The 19,398-nt window shown below is 43.9% G+C and overlaps 1 protein-coding gene across 2 annotated transcripts in view; it reads right to left on the bottom strand.

The window, feature by feature from the left end:
* Nucleotides 1-19,398, bottom strand: part of SRD5A1 (steroid 5 alpha-reductase 1) — a 46,580-nt gene that overhangs the window by 1,609 nt on the left and 25,573 nt on the right. For both annotated transcript variants that reach the window (XM_039522567.1, XM_039522566.1), the window contains 2 exons: nucleotides 11,889-11,990; nucleotides 3,219-3,369 (listed from right to left, as the gene is read on the bottom strand). In XM_039522567.1, the coding sequence (XP_039378501.1) occupies nucleotides 3,219-3,369; nucleotides 11,889-11,990 (253 nt within the window). The remainder of the gene's footprint in view (nucleotides 1-3,218; nucleotides 3,370-11,888; nucleotides 11,991-19,398) is intronic.

Here is a 19,398-nt window from a genome sequence, read left to right as displayed (position 1 = left end):
TTCATATTGAGCTTTAGAAACTCTAGCCACAATTGATCTCACATTGCTGCAGCTCGACAGTGCTAGTACCTTGTGAAAGTGCTAGTGTAGAGCAGTGGTAGCAGGGTAGATTTGATTTAAATCATGATTTAAATCACTAGTCAGGAAGACTGGATTTAATCATGGATTTCTACATAAAAGTGTATTCTTGTTGGTTGTTATAACCTTAATACATATCTTCACAACTCAGAGATGGTTTAATTTTTAGAAGGTACACACTATACATTTTTAAAGTGATTTATTTTGAAAACTTTTCAGATTAGTTTTACATCTATATCAGAAAATGAATGATTGTTTGGTAATTTCATTTACCAAAGATAACTGGAGCAGATATTTATGAAAAAAATAGATGGCCCTGTCACAGCCAAAGTTCTCAACATTGGGCTTAAGAGAAATGTTGAACACATACTGAGTACCCTGATGCCTATTTCTGTAGCCTTGAACAAAATGCAGGGAAATAGTTTTATTGCTGATGCTGTTGAGATTTGGAAGGAACTGAGTGAGATCTTAAAAAGAGAAATATGTAATGACAGAGTTAAATTACAAGCATTAAAAAATGAATGGGACAAGCACTAGCTCCAGCTCATTTTCCTGTAAGTGTTCTCAATACTCGGTACCAGGGTCAAACCTTAACTGCTGAAGAGGATTTGCTATGACATGGACATCCAGCAATCATCGCTCCATAATGCAAATTATTATAAACTTCAGAGCTAAGGGTGAACCATTCAAGAAATATATGTTTGCTGATGATGTTTTAAAGAAAGTCACACCAGTGAACTGGTGGACGTCACTTATGCACTTGGATTCAGAGACTGTTAAAGTGATAATCTCACTTTTAACAGCAGTAGCTTCTTCTGCCGGCATAGAAAGAATATTTTCTTCCTTTGGACTAATTGAGAAATTGTTTGGGTCCTGAAAAAGCAGGAAAGCTTGTTTTTCTTTTCCAGATTATGAACAAACAGGAAAATGAAGGTGAAGACGACTGTTACCTGCAGAAGCCAATATTTTAAGTTTCTCATGTTGACCTGGCTGACATAGTCGATTTAATTTGTTTTGTTTTTTAAATATTTCATTTAACTACTTTAGTTAAAAATTTTAACAAAAACAAACCTGATTTAAAAAAACTTGAATGTTTAACTAAATTCAAATGCTTGTTTTGTTAAAATATTCTATGTTTGCTGTTGAAGAACAAATCCAGAATACATAACATTGTTGTTTTAGTTAAATAAAACAATTTAAGGTCTGTCTGGTGATGTTTTCCTCCTAATACAGCATGGCAAGAAAATCCTCCAAATATTAATGATTAACCTGTTGAATTGGAGATAGATCACCTCCCAGTGACTTCATAAATATCTGCTTCAATTACCTTTGGTAAATAAAATAACCAAACATTCGTTTTCTGATATAAAACTAATCTGAAAAGTTTTCAGAATATATCACTTTATTTAATGTCTCATTTTTATAGCTTGTTTGACTGGAGTGGTTATTTGTACAAACTACCTAATGTCTCATTCACTTTATAGGGTGCTTTAAACAATCACTTAATGTTCCTTAGAAGTGACAATTAACACACTCTGTTAAGAAAGGAAAAAGTGAAATTGGCTATGCTATGGAGCTTTTTATAATTTTTTTTAAATTTTTTTTTTATAATTATTCTTTACAAATCTTTCAGACCTTATGTTACAACTAGATATAGTGTTTAACTCTTCATAAATGTTGGTGGTTTACATGATCATGTTCTAAATATGGCCCCAAACCTACACATGCACAGTTCCATTGAGCTCAGCAGGAATAGCTACATTCATAAAGTTACTCTAAAGTTGTTGCATGATTAGGGCTTGTATCATGATACACTATCTCTTGGTTAGCAACTAGAGAGCATCTTGATTATCTGTATTACCATAGCACCAAGGAGTCCCAGGCATGGAGCAGGACCCCAATGTGAGGTGCTATACAAAAACAGAACAAAAAGATTGATTGTAAGCTCTTTGGGGGCAGGGACTAATATAATACAGGACACAACAGATGGATATAGAGAGATTGAGAGGGGAGAAGAAGGAAATCAGTGCAACAGTTTTGGTTAGCATGATAGGCTGTAATTTCAGCACCCCAGTAGTCTAACTGTTATGTTGTGGGTCTGCCAGGGAACTGGTTATGGCTCCCTGATTTTCAGGGTAGATCTGTACTGATAGAGTAGATCCTGAGCCTGATGCAAGTACCACCTGATACTGATGCAAGTACCACAAGTATGCTACTGTGAATGCTCCAGCTATGCTCCTCTCCATGTCCCCTGTGTCACAACTGAGTGTGGAGGGGCTGGATGCATCAGTTAAGGATCTGGCTGCTTTCTGGCCCTCTTGTATTCAGCAGGCAACATAAAGAGTCCAAAACACAACTATGAAGTCGATCCTCTGTTTTTTAAAAGCCCAGTATTAACTGAATTACTTTAGGGGTTTAACACAGATATTTCTCTGGAGTATTTGCATCCCAAGTATTCCAATATTAATTGTTAGTACATCCATTTTACCAAGGCTAGTGATGGATTCTCCATCACTGACCATTTTTAAAACCAAGACTGGATGTTTTTCTAAAAGCTATGCTCTAGGAATTATTTTGGGAAGTTATATGGCCTGTGTTTTACAGAAGGTCAGACTAGATGATCACAATGGTCCCATTTGGCCTTGGAATCTATGAAAATTAGAATTGTTTTTATTGTTTCAGCTGAGTGAAATGTAAGTAGTAAGCAAGCAACAAATACTTGCAAGCAAATTTGATTTTAAAAATTCCTTAGGTTTCAGGAAAGTGTTCTAAGTAACATTGGGCAGGATCCTCATCTACTGACTTAATTCAACTGAGTTATGCCAATTTACACCTGCTCAGGAAAATGGCCCTTTTTTTTTTAAACACATGATATTCTCCCTCTCTGCCATTTCTTAAAAAGCCCAATGAGATTAGTGTAAATTTTATTTAAAAATGCTTTAAGTAATCCAAACGTAAAGTTATCAAAAGAAAAAATACTTCAGAGTCAACATTTTTGTATGGCTACATATAAAAAAAACCCTTACATCTTTATGTTCTAGAAATATTTTTATACCCTAGATTTTGTGATTCAATAGCAGATTATTTATAGGAAAAGTGAAGAGGAGGAGATTTGAAATTTTAAAATTTCAAAAACTTACTGATGATGTTGGTGTGCCCTGGAACCTAGGATGAAAAATGTGCATATGGCAAAAGCAGCACTTTCAATAGTGCAGCTGGCAAGAGCAAATCCAAACCATTCAAGAATCTCTCCAAAAAAGTTGGCTCCAGTTACATATTCGAACAATCCTCCTAAAGAACACAACACATTATTATTACTCTATGCAAGGAACATTGCAATAGTACCTGTAATTGTATTAACAGTTCCGTCAAGAAGGTCTGGCTAGATTTCCTTTATTAATCCCAGTTGTGGTGAAAGAATTACGTCTTTGCAAAGTTTATACTATGAATGAGTTTCTTTTGGGCTAAGCAGTTCTGAAATCTCAACTTTCAGACAATTTTCTTAAATTACTAAAGTGGACAAAATAAGTTAACTGGTTTCAGTAGGCACTTTTGTGCCTACATACATTACTATTTTACACTGAAAAAAGCTGACTGTTCATCCACAAAAAAGTCTTTTTGTATGTACAAAATTCTAAAATGGTTGAATTATTCATATTTGTGTGTGCTATAGGGGACCAGTCTTGCTTCCACTTAAGTTAGTGAGACTACTCCCAGTAGTAATAAGAGCAGAAAACGGCCCTAATTTTTCCCTCTAAGGTAAACAAGCATATCTACATTGATAATGGTGCAACACATAATACAGAGTACTCTAGACATCAATTATGCTGGTATAGTAGGCTCCTATGACTGTGAATGAAAAGCCTACTGACATATATTTCTGAAATTAGGACTATAGATATAAGACTGATCAATGACTTCAAAACACCTGTAATAATTTACCATATCAGTTTGCAAGCAACCATACAAAATATATTATGAGTGACTAGTAGGACAAGTTTCAGAGTAGCAGCCGTGTTAGTCTGTATCCGCAAAAAGAACAGGAGTACTTGTGGCACCTTAGAGACTCAGGCCTTGTCTACACTACCAGACTATTTCGAATCCAATTAAGTCGAATTTGTGGATTTGACCTTACGAAGTCGAATTTGTGTATCCACAGTAAATACACTAATTCGAATTTCTGAGTCCACAGTAACGGGGCCAGCGTCGACTTTGGAAGCGGGGCACTGTGGGAACCTATCCCACAGTTCCCACAGTCCCCGCTGCCCATTGGAATGCTGGGTAGAGCTCGCAATGCCTGCTGGGGGAAAAATGTGTCGAGGGTGGTTTTGGGTAACTGTCATCATTCAACCGTCACTCACAACCGCCCTCCCTCCCTGAAAGCGCCGGTGGGAAATCTGTTCGCGCCCTTGTCTTGTCAGTTTCAGCGCGTACGCCACAGCACTGCGAGCATGGAGCCCGCTGCGATCATCGCTGCACTTATGGCCGTTGTCAACTCCTCGCACCTTATCGTCCACCTCTTCCATAGTCAGCTGCTGAGAAATCGGGCGAGGAGGCTCTGGCAGCGCGGTGAGGAGAGTGGCGCAGACCTCTCAGAAAGCAGGGTATGCCGCGCAGTGGAGATCATGGTGGCAATGGGTCAAGTTCATGGTGTGGAACGGCAATTCTGGGCCCGGGAAACAAGCACGGACTGGTGGGACCGCATAGTGCTGCAGGTCTGGGACGAATCACAGTGGCTGCGAAACTTCAGGATGCGTAAGGGCACTTTCCTTGAACTCTGACTTGCTGGCCCCTGCCCTGAAGCGCCAGGACACCCGGATGCGAGCAGCCCTGAGTGTGCAGAAGCGAGTGGCCATAGCCCTCTGGAAACTTGCCATGCCAGACAGCTACCGGTCAGTAGCGAACCACTTTGGCGTGGGCAAATCTACCGTGGGGGTTGCTGTGATTCAAGTAGCCCACGCAATCGTTGAGCAACTGCTCTCAAAGGTAGTGAACCTGGGAAACGTTCAGGTCATCATAGACGGCCGCGCGATGGGATTCCCAAACTGCGGTGGGGCTATAGATGGGACTCACATCCCTATCCTGGCACCAGCCCACCAGGCCAGCGAGTACATTAACCGAAAGGGCTACTTTTCCATGGTGCTGCAAGGACTGGTGGACCATAGGGGACGTTTTACCAACATCAACGTCGGGTGGGCGGGCAAGGTTCATGACGCGCGTGTGTTCAGGAGCTCTGGTCTCTTTAGACTCCTCCAGGCAGATACTTTCTTCCCGGACCACAAAATAACGGTTGGGGATGTGCAGATGCCTACAGTGATCCTCGGGGACCCAGCCTACCCGCTAATGCCCTGGCTCATGAAGCCCTATACAGGCGCCCTGGACAGAGAGAAGGAACTCTTCAACTACCGGCTGAGCAAGTGCAGAATGGTGGTGGAGTGTGCTTTCGGACGTCTCAAGGGGAGATGGCGGACCTTACTGACTCGCTCGGACATCAGCGAAAAGAATATCCCCGTAGTTATTGCTGCTTGCTGCTTGCTGTGTGCTGCACAATCTGTGTGAGAGCAAGGGCGAGGCCTTTTTGTCCGGATGGGAGGTTGAGGCAAATCGCCTGGCTGCAGTTTACGCTCAGCCAGACACCCGTGCCGAGAGAATATCCCAGCGGGAAGTGCTGTGTATCCGGGAGGCTTTGAAAGCAAATTTCTTCGGAGATCAGGGTAACCTATGACTCTCCACTTGCTTTCAAGAGAAACTGACCCTGGGCCTGTGTCTGTTTGTGTCGATTTCGATCTGCGGCTACATGCCGTGTTCTCCAAGTTTCCCCCACTTCCAAAGCACGTTTTAAAGCAAAGTAATTGTTACACTCATTATTAATAAATCTTTGTTTTACTTTGCATTTCTGTTCTGGTGTTGAAACATGGACGCATACTGTGCTGGGCACGGTGTGCACTGACGTACAGACCGCTTCCTCCATAGAGGACTGACATCCTCCTGCTCCTACATAGGTCTCTGGGGTGGGGGACGGCTGAAAGTGGTTCTGCATGAAGGGGAGGGTTTGCAGGAAGGGGCGAGTGGTGCCTTCTTTGCATAGGGGTTTGGATGACGGCAGTGGGCTGCGGGTTTGTGCGTAGGAAGGGGTGATGGGTGTGGGAGAAGGTGAGTATCTGTCTGTGGATGAGGGCTCTTGTTGGGGCTCAGGGCAGCGGATAGGCTCGTTGATCCATTGGAAGTGCATGGAAAGGGCAGCCTGCCTTTACATTAATGGCGTGGCAGGCGCTAGGACCCTGGACAAGCATACACATTACGGAATGACCAGGGGCAGCATACACAACACAGAATGACCCTGGTGCCTACTGACTGCAGTGTGTGTGTGCCCTGCAGTTGATCCTTTCCCCAAGTCTGTACCCTGGTACTGTAGGCTATACCATGCAAGTATGAAACCCCTGTCCACCCCATACACCGAAAAATCCTCTGACAGGAAAGACATGACCGAAACAGTGATTAACAGCAAACCTCTTTTATTAATCTAATAAACAGTGGGGGGATGAAACTTGGATTTGGGACTGGCTGAGCCTATAAGGGAAGCACTTCTACAAATTTCTAACGTGAGAAGTGCGGGGTACATGGTCGCTCTGTTCTGGTTCAGTGACAGTTCTCACGGCCCCTACCGCCCCTCCGTCTTGTACTTTTGGGTGAGGGGGGGGCAGGACTTCTTGGCGGGGGAGGGCGATTGCAGAGACACTGCAGGGGGGCCCTGTCCTCCAGCCTGCGGTCCTGCAGGACATCAACAAGGCGACGAAGCGTGTCCGTTTGTTCCTTCATGAGACCAAGCAGCGTTTGGGTGGTCTGCTGGTCTTCCTGCCGCCACCTATCCTCACGTTCCATGAGTGTGCGATGCTGCTCACATAGGGTCTCCCTCCAGTGTTTCTGCTCTGCAGCCTCTGCTCGGGAGCAGGCCATCAGTTCAGCGAACATCTCGTCCCTAGTCTTCTTCTTTCGCCGTCTAATCATTGCCAGTCTCTGCGAGGGGGATGCCGGGGCAGTCCGGGAAAGAGCCGAAGCTGTGTGATGGGGAAAGTTAGTGATTTCCTTGAACAGATACATTTTTGCGAACAGTGAACACCGTCTAGTCAATTTCTATGAACAAGACCGTACCGGGCAACAAGTCTCACGTGGTCTCAAGACAAGCATGACATTTTGGGCTACGCTCTGATTGGCTGCGGCATTGCACAAGAGAGCGGACAAGTCGGGAGAGATAGCTGAATCCGTCTAGCAGACAGTCCTGGTAAGCCTTACAGTAGATTATGCTTATCAGTTAACGGATAGCTGTGCCCTCCTGCTAAAGGCAATCTGGAAATCAGATACTATGACCCTTTTCCAGCCACTCCCGACACTGCAGGGGAAAGATCAATGTATGCTTTTCCTCTGTGGCCTACAGCACGTGGCTGCTAAGTGAGGGGCTTTGTTATGCAAAGTATAAGTAAACCATTAAGAAAAGTAACTATTCGCTAATTGCCCTAATTAGATGCAGCACTTCATGAACGAGATTACCCTGAGGCGGGTCTCTCAAGTACAGAAAGACAGGATGTTAAGGGAAGCACTTCACCGACCAGGACCCTATGCGGCCATGCTGGTTGAGGCGATGGTTCCCCTGTATCTACGGATGTCGTGGTGTGGAAGAGTGTGCTTCACCGGAGGACCAAATAAGGCACCTCTTCCTAGAGACCTCCTGCGGAGGGTATTTGAGCAACTTTTTGACGCATTTGTGGAATTGTCCCTGGAGGACTATTGTTCCATCCCAATCTGTGTGGACCTACTATTCGTATAGTTTCCCGTTAAAAACTTTTAGATATAGTATTTAGATATAGAATTTCTATTTTTTGTATACATGTTTTCGTACAAATAAATGTTTTCTTGTTTATACGACTTACCGCCTGATCCTTCCCCTGACTCTGAGTCCGGGTTAACGGCCGGGGAGGGTTGGTAGGGGATCTCTGTGAGGGTGAGGAAGAGATCCTGGCTGTCAGGGAAAGCGGCATTGTGTTCGCTGTCGCCTGCGCCTTCCTCCACGGACCCTTCGTCGTCTTCCCCATCAGCGAACATCGAGTAGGAACTGTCCTGGTTCACTATGCCATCCACTGAGTCCACGGTCACTGGTGGGACAGTGGTGGCAGACCCACCGAGAATGGCATGCAGTGCCTCGTAGAAGCGGCATGTCTGGGGCTGTGCTCCGGAGCGTCCGTTTGCCGCTCTGACTTTTTGATAGCCTTGCCTCAGGTCCTTGACTTTCACGCGGCACTGCATTGCATCCCGGCTGTATCCTTTCTGTGTCATGGCTTGGGAGACCTTCTCGAAGGTCTTTGCATTACACTTGTTGGAGCACAGCTCCGACAGCACAGACTCCTCGCCCCAAACAGCGATCAGATCCTGGACTTCCCGGTCTGTCCATGCTGGGGATCTCTTTCTATTCTTCCATTGGGCTGACTCCTCTGCTGGAGAGCTCTGCATCGTTGCAGGTGCCGCGGAGCTCGCCCTGATGTCAAAGCAAGAAATGAGATTCTAACTGTCCAGACAGGAAAAGGAATTCAAATTTTCCCGGGTCATTTCCTGTGTGGCTGCTCAGAGAATCCAAGCTCGGACTGCTGTCCAGAGCGTCAGAGTGGTGCAGTGTGGGATAGCTCCCGGAGCTACTAAGTTCGATTTGCATCCACACCTAGCCTAATTCGAGCTAGCAAGTGCGAATTTAGCGTTACTCCACCTGTCGGGGTGGAGTACCAAATTCGAACTAAGGAGTCCCCTAGTTCGAATTAAATGGCTTCCTGGTGTGGACGGTTGAGCGATTAGTTCGAATTAACGCTGCTAAATTCGATTTAAGGTCCTAGTGTAGACCAGGCCTAACAAATTTATTTGAGCATAAGCTTTCGTGGGCTACAGCCCACCTCTTCGGATGCATAGAATGGAACATATATTGAGGAGATATATATACACATACAGAGAGCATGAAAAGGTGGGAGTTGTCTTACCAACTCTGAGAGGCCAATTAATTAAGAGAAAAAACTTTTGAAGTGATAATCAAAATAGCCCAGTACAGACACTTTGATAAGAAGTGTGAGAATACTTACATGGGGAGATAGATTCAATGTTTGTAATGGCTCAGCCATTCCCAGTCTCTATTCAAGCCTAAGCTGACTGTAACTAGTTTGCACATCAATTCAAGTTCAGCAGTTTCTCGTTGGAGTCTGTTTTTGAAGCTTTTCTGTTGCAAAATTGCCACCCTCAGGTCTGTTATTGAGTGACCAGACAGGTTAAAGTGTTCTCCTACTGTTTTTTGAATGTTATGATTCCTGATGTCAGATTTGTGTCCATTTATTCTTTTGCGTAGAGACTGTCCAATTTGGCCAATGTACATGGCAGAGGGGCATTGCTGGCACATGATGGCATATATCACATTGGGAGATGTGCAGGTGAACGAGCCCCTGATGGCTGATACAATTAGGTGATGTCACTTGAATAGATAGGTGGACAGAGTTGGCATCGGGCTTTGTTGCAAAGACAAGTTCCTGGGTCAGTGTTTTTGTTCAGTGGTGTGTGGTTGTTGGTGAGTATTTGCTTCAGGTTTGGGGGTTGTCTGTAAGCGAGGACAGGTCTGTCTCCCAAGATATGTGAGAGCGAGGGATCATCTTTCAGGATAGGTTGTAGATCTTTGATGAGCTATTCCACTGCTATCCTAATAGCTATAAAGACTATACAAAGCTTTGCTGATTATATAAAAACCATAAATTCTACTACAAAATGCAGTTTTCCTTTTACTATTCTTGCAGCTGTTTAATAGCAGAGTTACTAGTGTATTATGGAGGAATTATTTCACAATGGGAAATAATTTTTTCCCCAGCTGACAGTGACTTTTATGTAAAGAGGCCTTAACAGAGTGGACTGTCCCATTTAGGACACTTGTTAGTTTAGTTATCAGACCTAGCTGGGATGGAACCAGGTGCTCCCTGGACTGAAGATGGTACTACAGGAGGGTATTTGGCTTCTGTGATTAGCCCTTAAGTAGAGAGAGGGTTTGCTGGGTCTTGGCAGCTTGTTACAATGTATAGTCATTAGAAAAAAGAGTAGCAAAATGTGTAAGGTTTCCAATGTTTGCATATACAATTCACTTAACAGTACACCTTTATTCACATGCAGATGTCATTCTCTCATGTTGCTAGTACCTATACTTGAAAATTTGGCACAAAGCCTACTAGAAATCCTCAACAAATGCCTGTAAAGCAGTGGCCAATCTGGTCATAGAGTCCCACAAGTACATATTCAACTAACTGCTTCCAAGTTTTGAAATATGTGACAGCTAGAATTTATGAGAACTCAGAAGTGTGATATTTCTATTTATAAATGACAGCCTTTTGAATGATACCATACTGTTTTCAAAGGGTCATTTAGTCAGATTAATACAATGCTTAATTTCCATAACCTAGTGGGGCACCTTAGAAATTAAGTATCAGGAGTAGTCATGTTAGTCTGTATCCACAATGTAGTCAGATGTAGCTGACGAAGTGAGGTTTTTTACCCACAAAAGCTTATGCCCCAAAAAATCTGTTAGTCTTTAAGGTACCACCGGACTCCTTGTTGTTTTTCTTATAAATTAAGTTAGTGCCAAACTCTCCACAATTTTACTCTTCTGAATGACATTTTAGTCCTAAGTATTTTACCCACTTAAACCACAGAATTTGTTTAATTAAAGTTTGGTTAAAAATAAAACACCTCACTAGGAAACAGGAACAAAAGAGTCTCAGGAGAATAGTCAATTTTACTGTTTTAACTCTGGCACCTAGTGAAAGAGACAAGGTATTAAAGAGTCACAGCTGTGAAATACAGTTTGGATGAACTAAAGTCAACTCTTCACTACTGGGAATTATAAGTAAAATAAAAGGATTTTAACACCCGTATTCATTTAGGAGAGCACTGACTCAGATAGTTCTATTGTAATCAGTAAGAGTACTCAGATGAACAAATGCTATTCAATTTAAGGGAGGCAAAAATCAGGGACAAAGTTTTAAAACTGTTTTCTTTAAGTAATAAAAATGAAACAGGTATCAGAAAAGTACAGTGGATGCCAAGCACAGTACTTACACATCTGACATGAAAATTCTTACATCACATTTTGGTTTAAAGTCGCTGATTTTATTTAGGTAAATATATTTTTTAAAACAGCATCCTCCTACCTGTGCAGCAATTAACCTCTCGCTTCTTTTGCAAAACCTTTATATGTTGATCGTTTCATAGCAAGCCTGCAATCAAGTCCTGGGTGGGTGCTTTTATTCACAACTGTCAATGTTAGAGGACAATCTCAAAATTAAAATAAGAATGACGACTGCCCAAGGAAAGATTGCAAAAAATGGTTGCAAAATTCAGTGGAAAGGCGTGTTAATTCTCAGGAGAGTGAATAAACATATTAACAAGAACCATGAGAAAGCAGTGCAGAAGTGGAGTATCTCAAAAAAACTGCAGAGCAACATATATTAACAGGCCTTGGGTCATGACTAGTCACTAGACTCTACAAAAGCAGCCTTCTGCTCTCAGGCAATTACATAGAGATAGGCAGGGTGTTTGCAGCATAGTCAGACAGTTTCCCTTCGTTTAGAGTAATAAAGCCAATTTCTTGTTTCAGGAAATACACTTGAAAATCCTCTTGCCATTGGTTTCCTGGTCTTGATATTTGTTATGTCCCTGAGCAATTTATGTCCTTTAAATACAACAGAACCAAGTTTTGAGACATTCCTTTGGAATTTTAAATTCCTTAACTTTTTACTCACCTCTTGGTATTTTGTAGCCCGTTTCCCCTGGTTTTCTCAGATTTCTGAGAATGTGATCAGAATAGATATTAATTATCATGCCACTCAGCCACCCTGCAAAACCTAAAGAAAAAAGAGTCAAAGTAATAATATTAAAATACTGGACTGAAAACACCTGTTTTAATAGAACAAACGATGGTTTATACAAACAAATAACCCTAAAATATAAGCAGTAATGTACCTCTACCTCTACATGAACTTGCAATTCCATCAAGCAGTTCTGGTGACATTGTAAATTATGGCCCCAATCCTATAAAGAACCAGTTGCAGGATTGGGGGCTATGAAAACAAGGACAGAAGGCTTTATTCTTATCACTACCCCAGATTTAAATTATACTTTTAATATATGCATATGTTCTCACACCCATACTGATAAACTGAACTGCTCAAATAAACTAACATTCAAAAAGATATTAAAGAAATTAATCCACATTGATCACTGTCAAAAAAGCATGCTTTAACCTTCTCTTTTATTGGATGTGTTCCTGAATTTTCCACAGCAGATACATCATTTTAGTTGTTACATAGGAGTAAGCACTGCAGATCCTGATGCAGCCCCAGCACAGAAATGTACATCCATAAGGCCCCTAATTCTGGAAATATTTATGCACTTCTAAATTTGTGCATGTGAATAGCCCCCCATGTCTATACTGTGCCTGCATCAGGTTGTCTCAGTATTTTCAACAGATACAGCTTGTACTTTGTTAATATTAGACATTCCCATTTTCCCCACATTTTCTTGACTTCAGTGAGACCTCTCATATGAGTAAACTTAAGCATGTGCAGGTTTGCAGAATCCGGGCCTAAAACAGGAACACCTACTTCTAAAAATTCTGCTACAGAGATTGAGTGCTGAGACTGCTGTCCAGCTTGGATAGCAAGCTTTTGAGTAAACTGCAAAGGCTCCATGAGCCCATATGGAGGCAGTGTACTCTAGATTAGTAGGTGAAGGGTCAGAATCCATTAGCTATGGTTGTAAGATCTTAACTACAGTTTCTGCTAAGAACTTTTCAATATAGGCCCGGAGTCCAGAGCTTGGCTTGGGCTATGGGGGCTGGCTAATAGAGAACAATACATAGCTCAGAGCAAGCCGGGGTAAACAGATAACCTTGTGTGTTTCAAGTCAGTGAGCGGAGTCAGCATAACTCCGAATGTAATTGGGCATCCTTATCGTGAGTTACAGACACATGACGCGCTGAGAAAGGCCTCACGGCTACTTAGGGTGACCAGATGTCCCGATTTTATAGGGACAGTCCCGATTTTAGGGACTTTTTCTTATTACTCCCCCACCCCCTGTCCTGATTTTTTTACACTTGCTGTCTGGTCACCCTACAGCTACTCCCTAATGCGGGGAGGAGACAGTGGTACAATACCCCTCAGATCCTAGACAAAGTTCGGGAAGAGGCCTAATATGATTAACTTGAGTTATGCCACCCTCCCCATGCAGATGTATGCCAGTCCTAGCCCACAGAAATGCAAGGGTAAACTTGTGAAATTGTTAAGTACTAATTACTGCTTTTTCGCTTTAAATCTCTAAGAATGTACCTGTTGGTCAACCGAGAGAGCTACCACCTCATTCCCCTGGACCCAAAAATTAGGATTTAACCTATACACTTTAATAGACATAGTTTGGGGGTAATTACCTGTGTCAGCAATATGTTAATTTGGGTCATGGGCGGAACCATTATGTAATCTTTTAGACCATTGGCTTATTGTGCCTTTCTTGTCTTGCTGTTAGAACCTATCCAGGGGTTTAGGAAAACCCATCCCTGTCGCTTCTCTCCACCCAATGAGCACCATATATAATCTATTGTAACTAATTGTTTTGCAGTGTCTTTGAGCCTAATAAGCAAAGTTACACTCCACCAGCGCTGTGCGTAATAGACTCCTGTGCTTGACTCTACACAGTGTGGATTATTGTTCCTTCAGTAGGTTTATCAGCCCAGCTGATAGCAGATCAGAGATGAGGAGACTTCATATTAACTTGCTGAAACAATGGAAAATAAAGATTAAACATTCCAGACTCACTCACTACCTGTTCCCACAAACCTCCTCCTCTTGCTTGCAATATTAAGCCAAGAAATTGAATGCAAATGCTGACCTTCTTTCCAAAAGGGGTGTGTGTGTGTATATATGAGTGTATGTGGTAAGTGGAAACTAAGGGCTGGTCTCCACTATGGGGAGATTGACGCTGCTGCAATCCATTTAGCGGATCTAGTGGTACTCCAGCTCTCAAAAAAGAGTAAGGGAAGTCAACTGGCGAGCATTTCCCATCGACTCAGTGCTGTGAAGACAGAGTAAATTGACCTAAACTATGTTGACTCCGAGTAGCATAACTTAGGTCGACTTACCCCAGTAGTGAAGACAAGCCTTAAGCTTCCAACAAATATACCTTTAACACTCAGGGATGAGGAAAAAGTGAGGATTGAATGTACAAAGGATCTTGCAGTGAGGGGATTACAACCATACCCCTAACACCCTGTGTTGCAGGAGAATGGAGCCATCAGTCAAAAAGTCTGCATGCAATCAACTAATGAAGACTGGTGGATCAGCAGGATCTTATGAAGTCTCCTTACCCCCAGGAAAGAATATAAACTAGAGCAAAAAGAGAGAGATGATATCTGGAGAAAACTAGATGACTGGTGCTCCCATTTGCTGTCTTTGGGAATCATTGTTGAAGAAAGTCCATTTCCATCTATAGCAGGTTGGTTACCTGCTCCTGCCCTGAGGGGTTTAAAAAGTGGCCTGCGAGGGCTTGAAAGCTGCAGCTCTAAAAGCTGGCCTGACTGGGGAAGCGGCCTCAGCTGGGCTACACCCTAATCAGGCCACAGCTGGCCTGTATAAAAAGGCCAGGGAAGCCAAGAACAAACACTCTTCCTCTGTTGGTAGAGGGAGAAGGGCCTGGCTGCAAGGAGCTAAACAAGGTACCTAGAGTGGAACAGGGCTGAGGAAAGGCAGAGGAGCTGGGGAGCTCCTGCCTGGAAAGCCCCAGGCTGCGGCCTAGCATTAGGCCAAGAGGTACTGGAGGTTGCAGGGGGCAGCCCAGGGGTAGGCAAAGGCAGCAGGTCTAAACCCCTTTGCCTATGATGAGTGGCTGATACTGCAGTCTGCCCCAGTGAACGGGGGCTAGATGGAGACTGGGCAGTAGCCAAACTGAGGCAAAGTGGGGATAGTGGGTTGGGGGGTCCCCAGGGACGGGGAGACCTAGTTAACAGAGGCACTGGGGTTCAGGGAGGGACTCGGGGCCAGAGGACAGGTGGATCACTGGCCTGCAGAGGGCGCTCCATGCTGGAAATTGAGCTAATTCCTGGAAGTCACCAGCAGGAGGCACCGCAGGGGTGAGTCTGCTTGATTACACCATCATACTTTAAAGGACAATGCCAACTTAAAAAAAATCAGTCTGAAAACACGCCTCCTATCATTACAAGAAATATCTATGATCACTATAACTGACAAAATTAAGAATATTTTCCTGTTTCCAGCTTGCTTAGGTTTGTGTATTGACAGCACTTTGGCCCAAACCCACTTACATACCTAAATCCCAGACTTAGGTGCTTAAACTGGGGATGTACGCACCTTGAGTCCCACTTTAGGCTCCACTCCAATTCACAAAACTCCCACTGAACCCTGTAGTTGCCTAAACTCTAAGTGTTGCCTAAAGTGTCTAAGTTTTCAGAGTAAAAGTTCCTAGGCATCTACATTTCTGGGCAAGTGCCACTCCCTAGGCATCCAGACATTTATCTCCTGACTAAGCCCCAGAGCAACTCACAAGCTGGGGAGGGGGAGAGGGAAATAAGCATGCAGCCACCTCAGTTGCATGCAGGGCCCAATCTGGTAGGTGACCTCTGAGCACCATTACCAGAACAGGTCCCTTTAGGAATCCAACTGGAGGATATGGTCGTGCCCACCTTAAAACCTTTACCCCAGGGGTTAGAGCACTCACCTGGGTTAAATTCCTCCCTCTGCCACAGAGGGGGAAAGGATATGAACATGGGTCTCCCAAGAGAGTCCTCTAACCGCCAGTCTAATGTGGGACTCCCTCAGTATCTCCTGTTGAAGCTGTGGCTAAATAATGAAAGAGTGATAAGAGCAGCAGGACTGGAGACTAGACCATGGGTCTCTCACAGCTCACATGAATGCCCTAATTACTGGACTCCAGTCATTCTCTTTCTATATATGACTTATAAGTATTTATGCACAGTGGAACAGTTTTAGCAAGTACCCACATCAGACTATCCCATAGCTCAGTGGCAAGAACACCCTCCTAAAAAGTGGGAGACCCATATTCAAATCCTTTCTTCCCCTCAAGTGGGGTGTTGTCCAAACCCTAGATGAGTGCTCTAACCACCGGGCTAAAAGTTATAAGGTGAACATGGAGTGAGGCAGGCAGGTAACTCATTCACACAAGAAATGACTTAGGCACCTAATTCAAGGTGGCAGGTTCCCTTTCATGGATTGCTAAACAGAGATAGATGCCTATCTCAGAGGTCATAGTTTAGCACACCCCTCTCATCAGCATCTCCTCTTGGCTAGCTTGGGCAGCTCCCCACCTATTGTTCTGTCTTTTGTGGATCATGTCGTAAGGCACCTCTCCCTCCCCCGCATTCATTGTATAATGAGCCTAGACACATAATTCAGATTTTGTATTCCTGTGATTTCCTAGGCAGCTAAAAATTAGCTGCCATGATATTCAGCATTGCAACAACTAAATGCCTGTGTGGATCCAGGCCTGTGTGTATAATTAGGCACCAATCTAGAATGAGCTCTGAGTGAGCAGAAAAAATGGTTACTTACCTATACTATAACTGTTGTTCTTCAAGATGTAGGTGCAGATGTGTATTCCACTCAGGTGTGCACACCCAGTGCATTGAAGTCAGAGAATTCTATAGTATCCTGCACCTAGTTGTGGTCCCTCCTGAGACTAATTAGGGGCAGTGCGGCCATGGGTGGTGGGTTTAATAGGCCAGGGCATGCTATGCCTTCCCAATCAGGATGTGGCGCACCTCCCTTTGGAGGCATCTTGATGACCCACCACATTTGAGAGTGCGGACGCCTGGGCTGTAGCCTTGCCTGCATTCCGCCTCAAGGCCCCGCTCCGCTCTTCCCCCATGGCCCTGTCCACACTCTCCTCTTCCAGCCCTGTCTCTTTCCCCCAAAGCTTGCCCTTGGTTGGCCCCTTTCTGTCCCCGTTCCACCCCTTCCCCTAAGGCCCCCATCACTCACCAAGTTGCTCCTCTCCTCCAATCCCCCTTCACCAAGGCCCCCCACAACTGCTGCCGCCGCTCTCCTCTCCTCCATTGAGGAGAGGAGCGAGCAGTGATGGTGAGACCTTGGGGGAGGAGGCCGAGTGGGGGCAGGGTCAAGGTCTGGGTGCTGGGGGAGCTTCCAGCACTCACACCAGCCTTCCTAAATTCCCTCTAGCTGACATTATAGCAATAAGAAAGGCTGTCTTTTGGCAAAGGAGGGAAAGAAAATGTGATGCTAGGGACTCAAATGAAGGTCCCACAAGGGCAGCAAGCACATGTTAAGGTCTGATAGGGGAACCACTTCTTTTACACATGGAAAGACACTGACAATACCTTTCAAAAATCTAACTACCAGGAGTTGGAAAATACTGACTTCCCTTGGATTGGGAGATGAAACGCTGAGATCGCTAAGTGGACTCTCAATGAGTTGAGAGACAGACCTGATTTAAGATGTAACAGGTAATCTAAAATGATGCATGCTAACTGCCCTATGTGGACACTGCTCACTACTCACCCAGTACTGTAACTGAGGTTCTTTCAGATGTGTCCCCCTGGGGGTGTTCCATGGTAGATGGAATTGGAGAACTTCGGTAGCAATGCCTGCTGCCTGCACATATCCTCCTCCCTATCTCATGCCATGAGAGGCATCTATATAGCGCTGTGCTGTCTATCTGCCCTCAGTTCCTTCTCTGCCTCAGAGTCTATGCTTGAACTCTGAAGCAGAGGGGAGGAAGGCGAGTAGTGGAGCACCCATAGGGGGATACATCTTGAAAAATCTCAGTTACTGCACAGGATGACTAACCTTCTCTTATGCTTATAATAGTGTCCCTATGGGTGCTCTACTCGGACCTCCTCATTCCACCAAATGAATACAGTTCAGTGTTCCCCTACCCCTTTCTTTTCCTTGTTTAAAGTCGGACTCCTTCTTCTGGAGCACTGCAGCCCTACATCGATCTAGAGGCCAGATTCACAAAAGATCTTAGGTGCCTAAAAATCAGAATTAGGCCCAACTGGAATTCATAAAACCCCTGCTCAGCTAACCCCAAATCCTGTAGATGCCTAAATTCTCTCAGCGACTAAATTCTTTCAGTAAAAGTCCCCTAGGAGCATATGTTTCTGCCTCTGAACAAAAACACTGCAGCCCCACACCAAGCATCCAGATGCTGAAGCTCCAGATCAATGTATGAACCAGTGGAAAATAGGGGTTTCTCCACCTAACTTGCCTATCCAGTAAGTGAGCTCAAAGCTTGCCTATCAGATTGGGCCACTATAAGAGAGCTTATTTAATAGCAAAGACTAGACATTCAAGTGATAGAAAATAAGAAAATTAGAAACAAATGTTTTATATGTAACCAATCATAATATCCTTTCTAGAGCCTAAACTTAACTAATGAGGCATTCACCGATCTCCTACAAAATAGCTTACCTCAAGTATTTTTACCCAGTTTGGCTGAGATGCCTCAGACATTCAAGCTCACTGGCGGCTTGTCCTCACACACTGAAGGAATAATTGGAGATTCATCTGCACCCCAGATATAGTTTCAAAAGTTCATTGTCATACCCTTTAACATGATAACCCATGCTGTTTCTCTTTCCCCACACAACCTCCACAATCAGTTAGCATTTTGCTCAGACTGTGAAGGGCCATCCATGGTGAACCATAGAATACTTAATCAGTGACCTGCCTTAACTCACATGTAAAGAACATGAATTTTAGTGCATATACATAACTACACATATTACCCATACATGCATCTCAAAATGATTATGATAACCAGTGTGATACAGGCTTTTATTAGAGTCCTTACATGGTACTCTTTGGTGGATTAGTAGATAGAATCAGAGAATATTAGGGTTGGAAGAGACCTCAGGAGGTCATCTAGTCCAATCCCGTGCTCAGAGCAGAACCAACACCACTAAATAATCCCAGCCAAGGCTTTGTCAAGCTGGGCCTTAAAAACCTCTAAGGATGGAGATTCCACCACCTCCCTAGTGCTTCCATCCAGTGCTTCCTTCGATCTGCTGGCAATACTCCTATTAATACTAATATGCCATTGGCCTTCTTGGCAACAAGGGCACACTGCTGACTCATATCCATCTTATCATCTGTAATCCCTAGGTCCTTTTCTGCAGAACCGCCACTTAGCTAGTCGGTCCCCACCCTGTAGAGGTGCAAGGGATTCTTCCTTCCTAAGTGCAAAACTCTGCACTTGTCCTTGATGAAC

Source organism: Mauremys reevesii, linkage group 2 (assembly GCF_016161935.1).
Source record: "Mauremys reevesii isolate NIE-2019 linkage group 2, ASM1616193v1, whole genome shotgun sequence".
Taxonomy (NCBI): Eukaryota; Metazoa; Chordata; order Testudines; family Geoemydidae; genus Mauremys; species Mauremys reevesii.
Note: the sequence above shows the minus strand (reverse complement) of the source record. Positions and strands in the feature narration are given on the sequence as shown.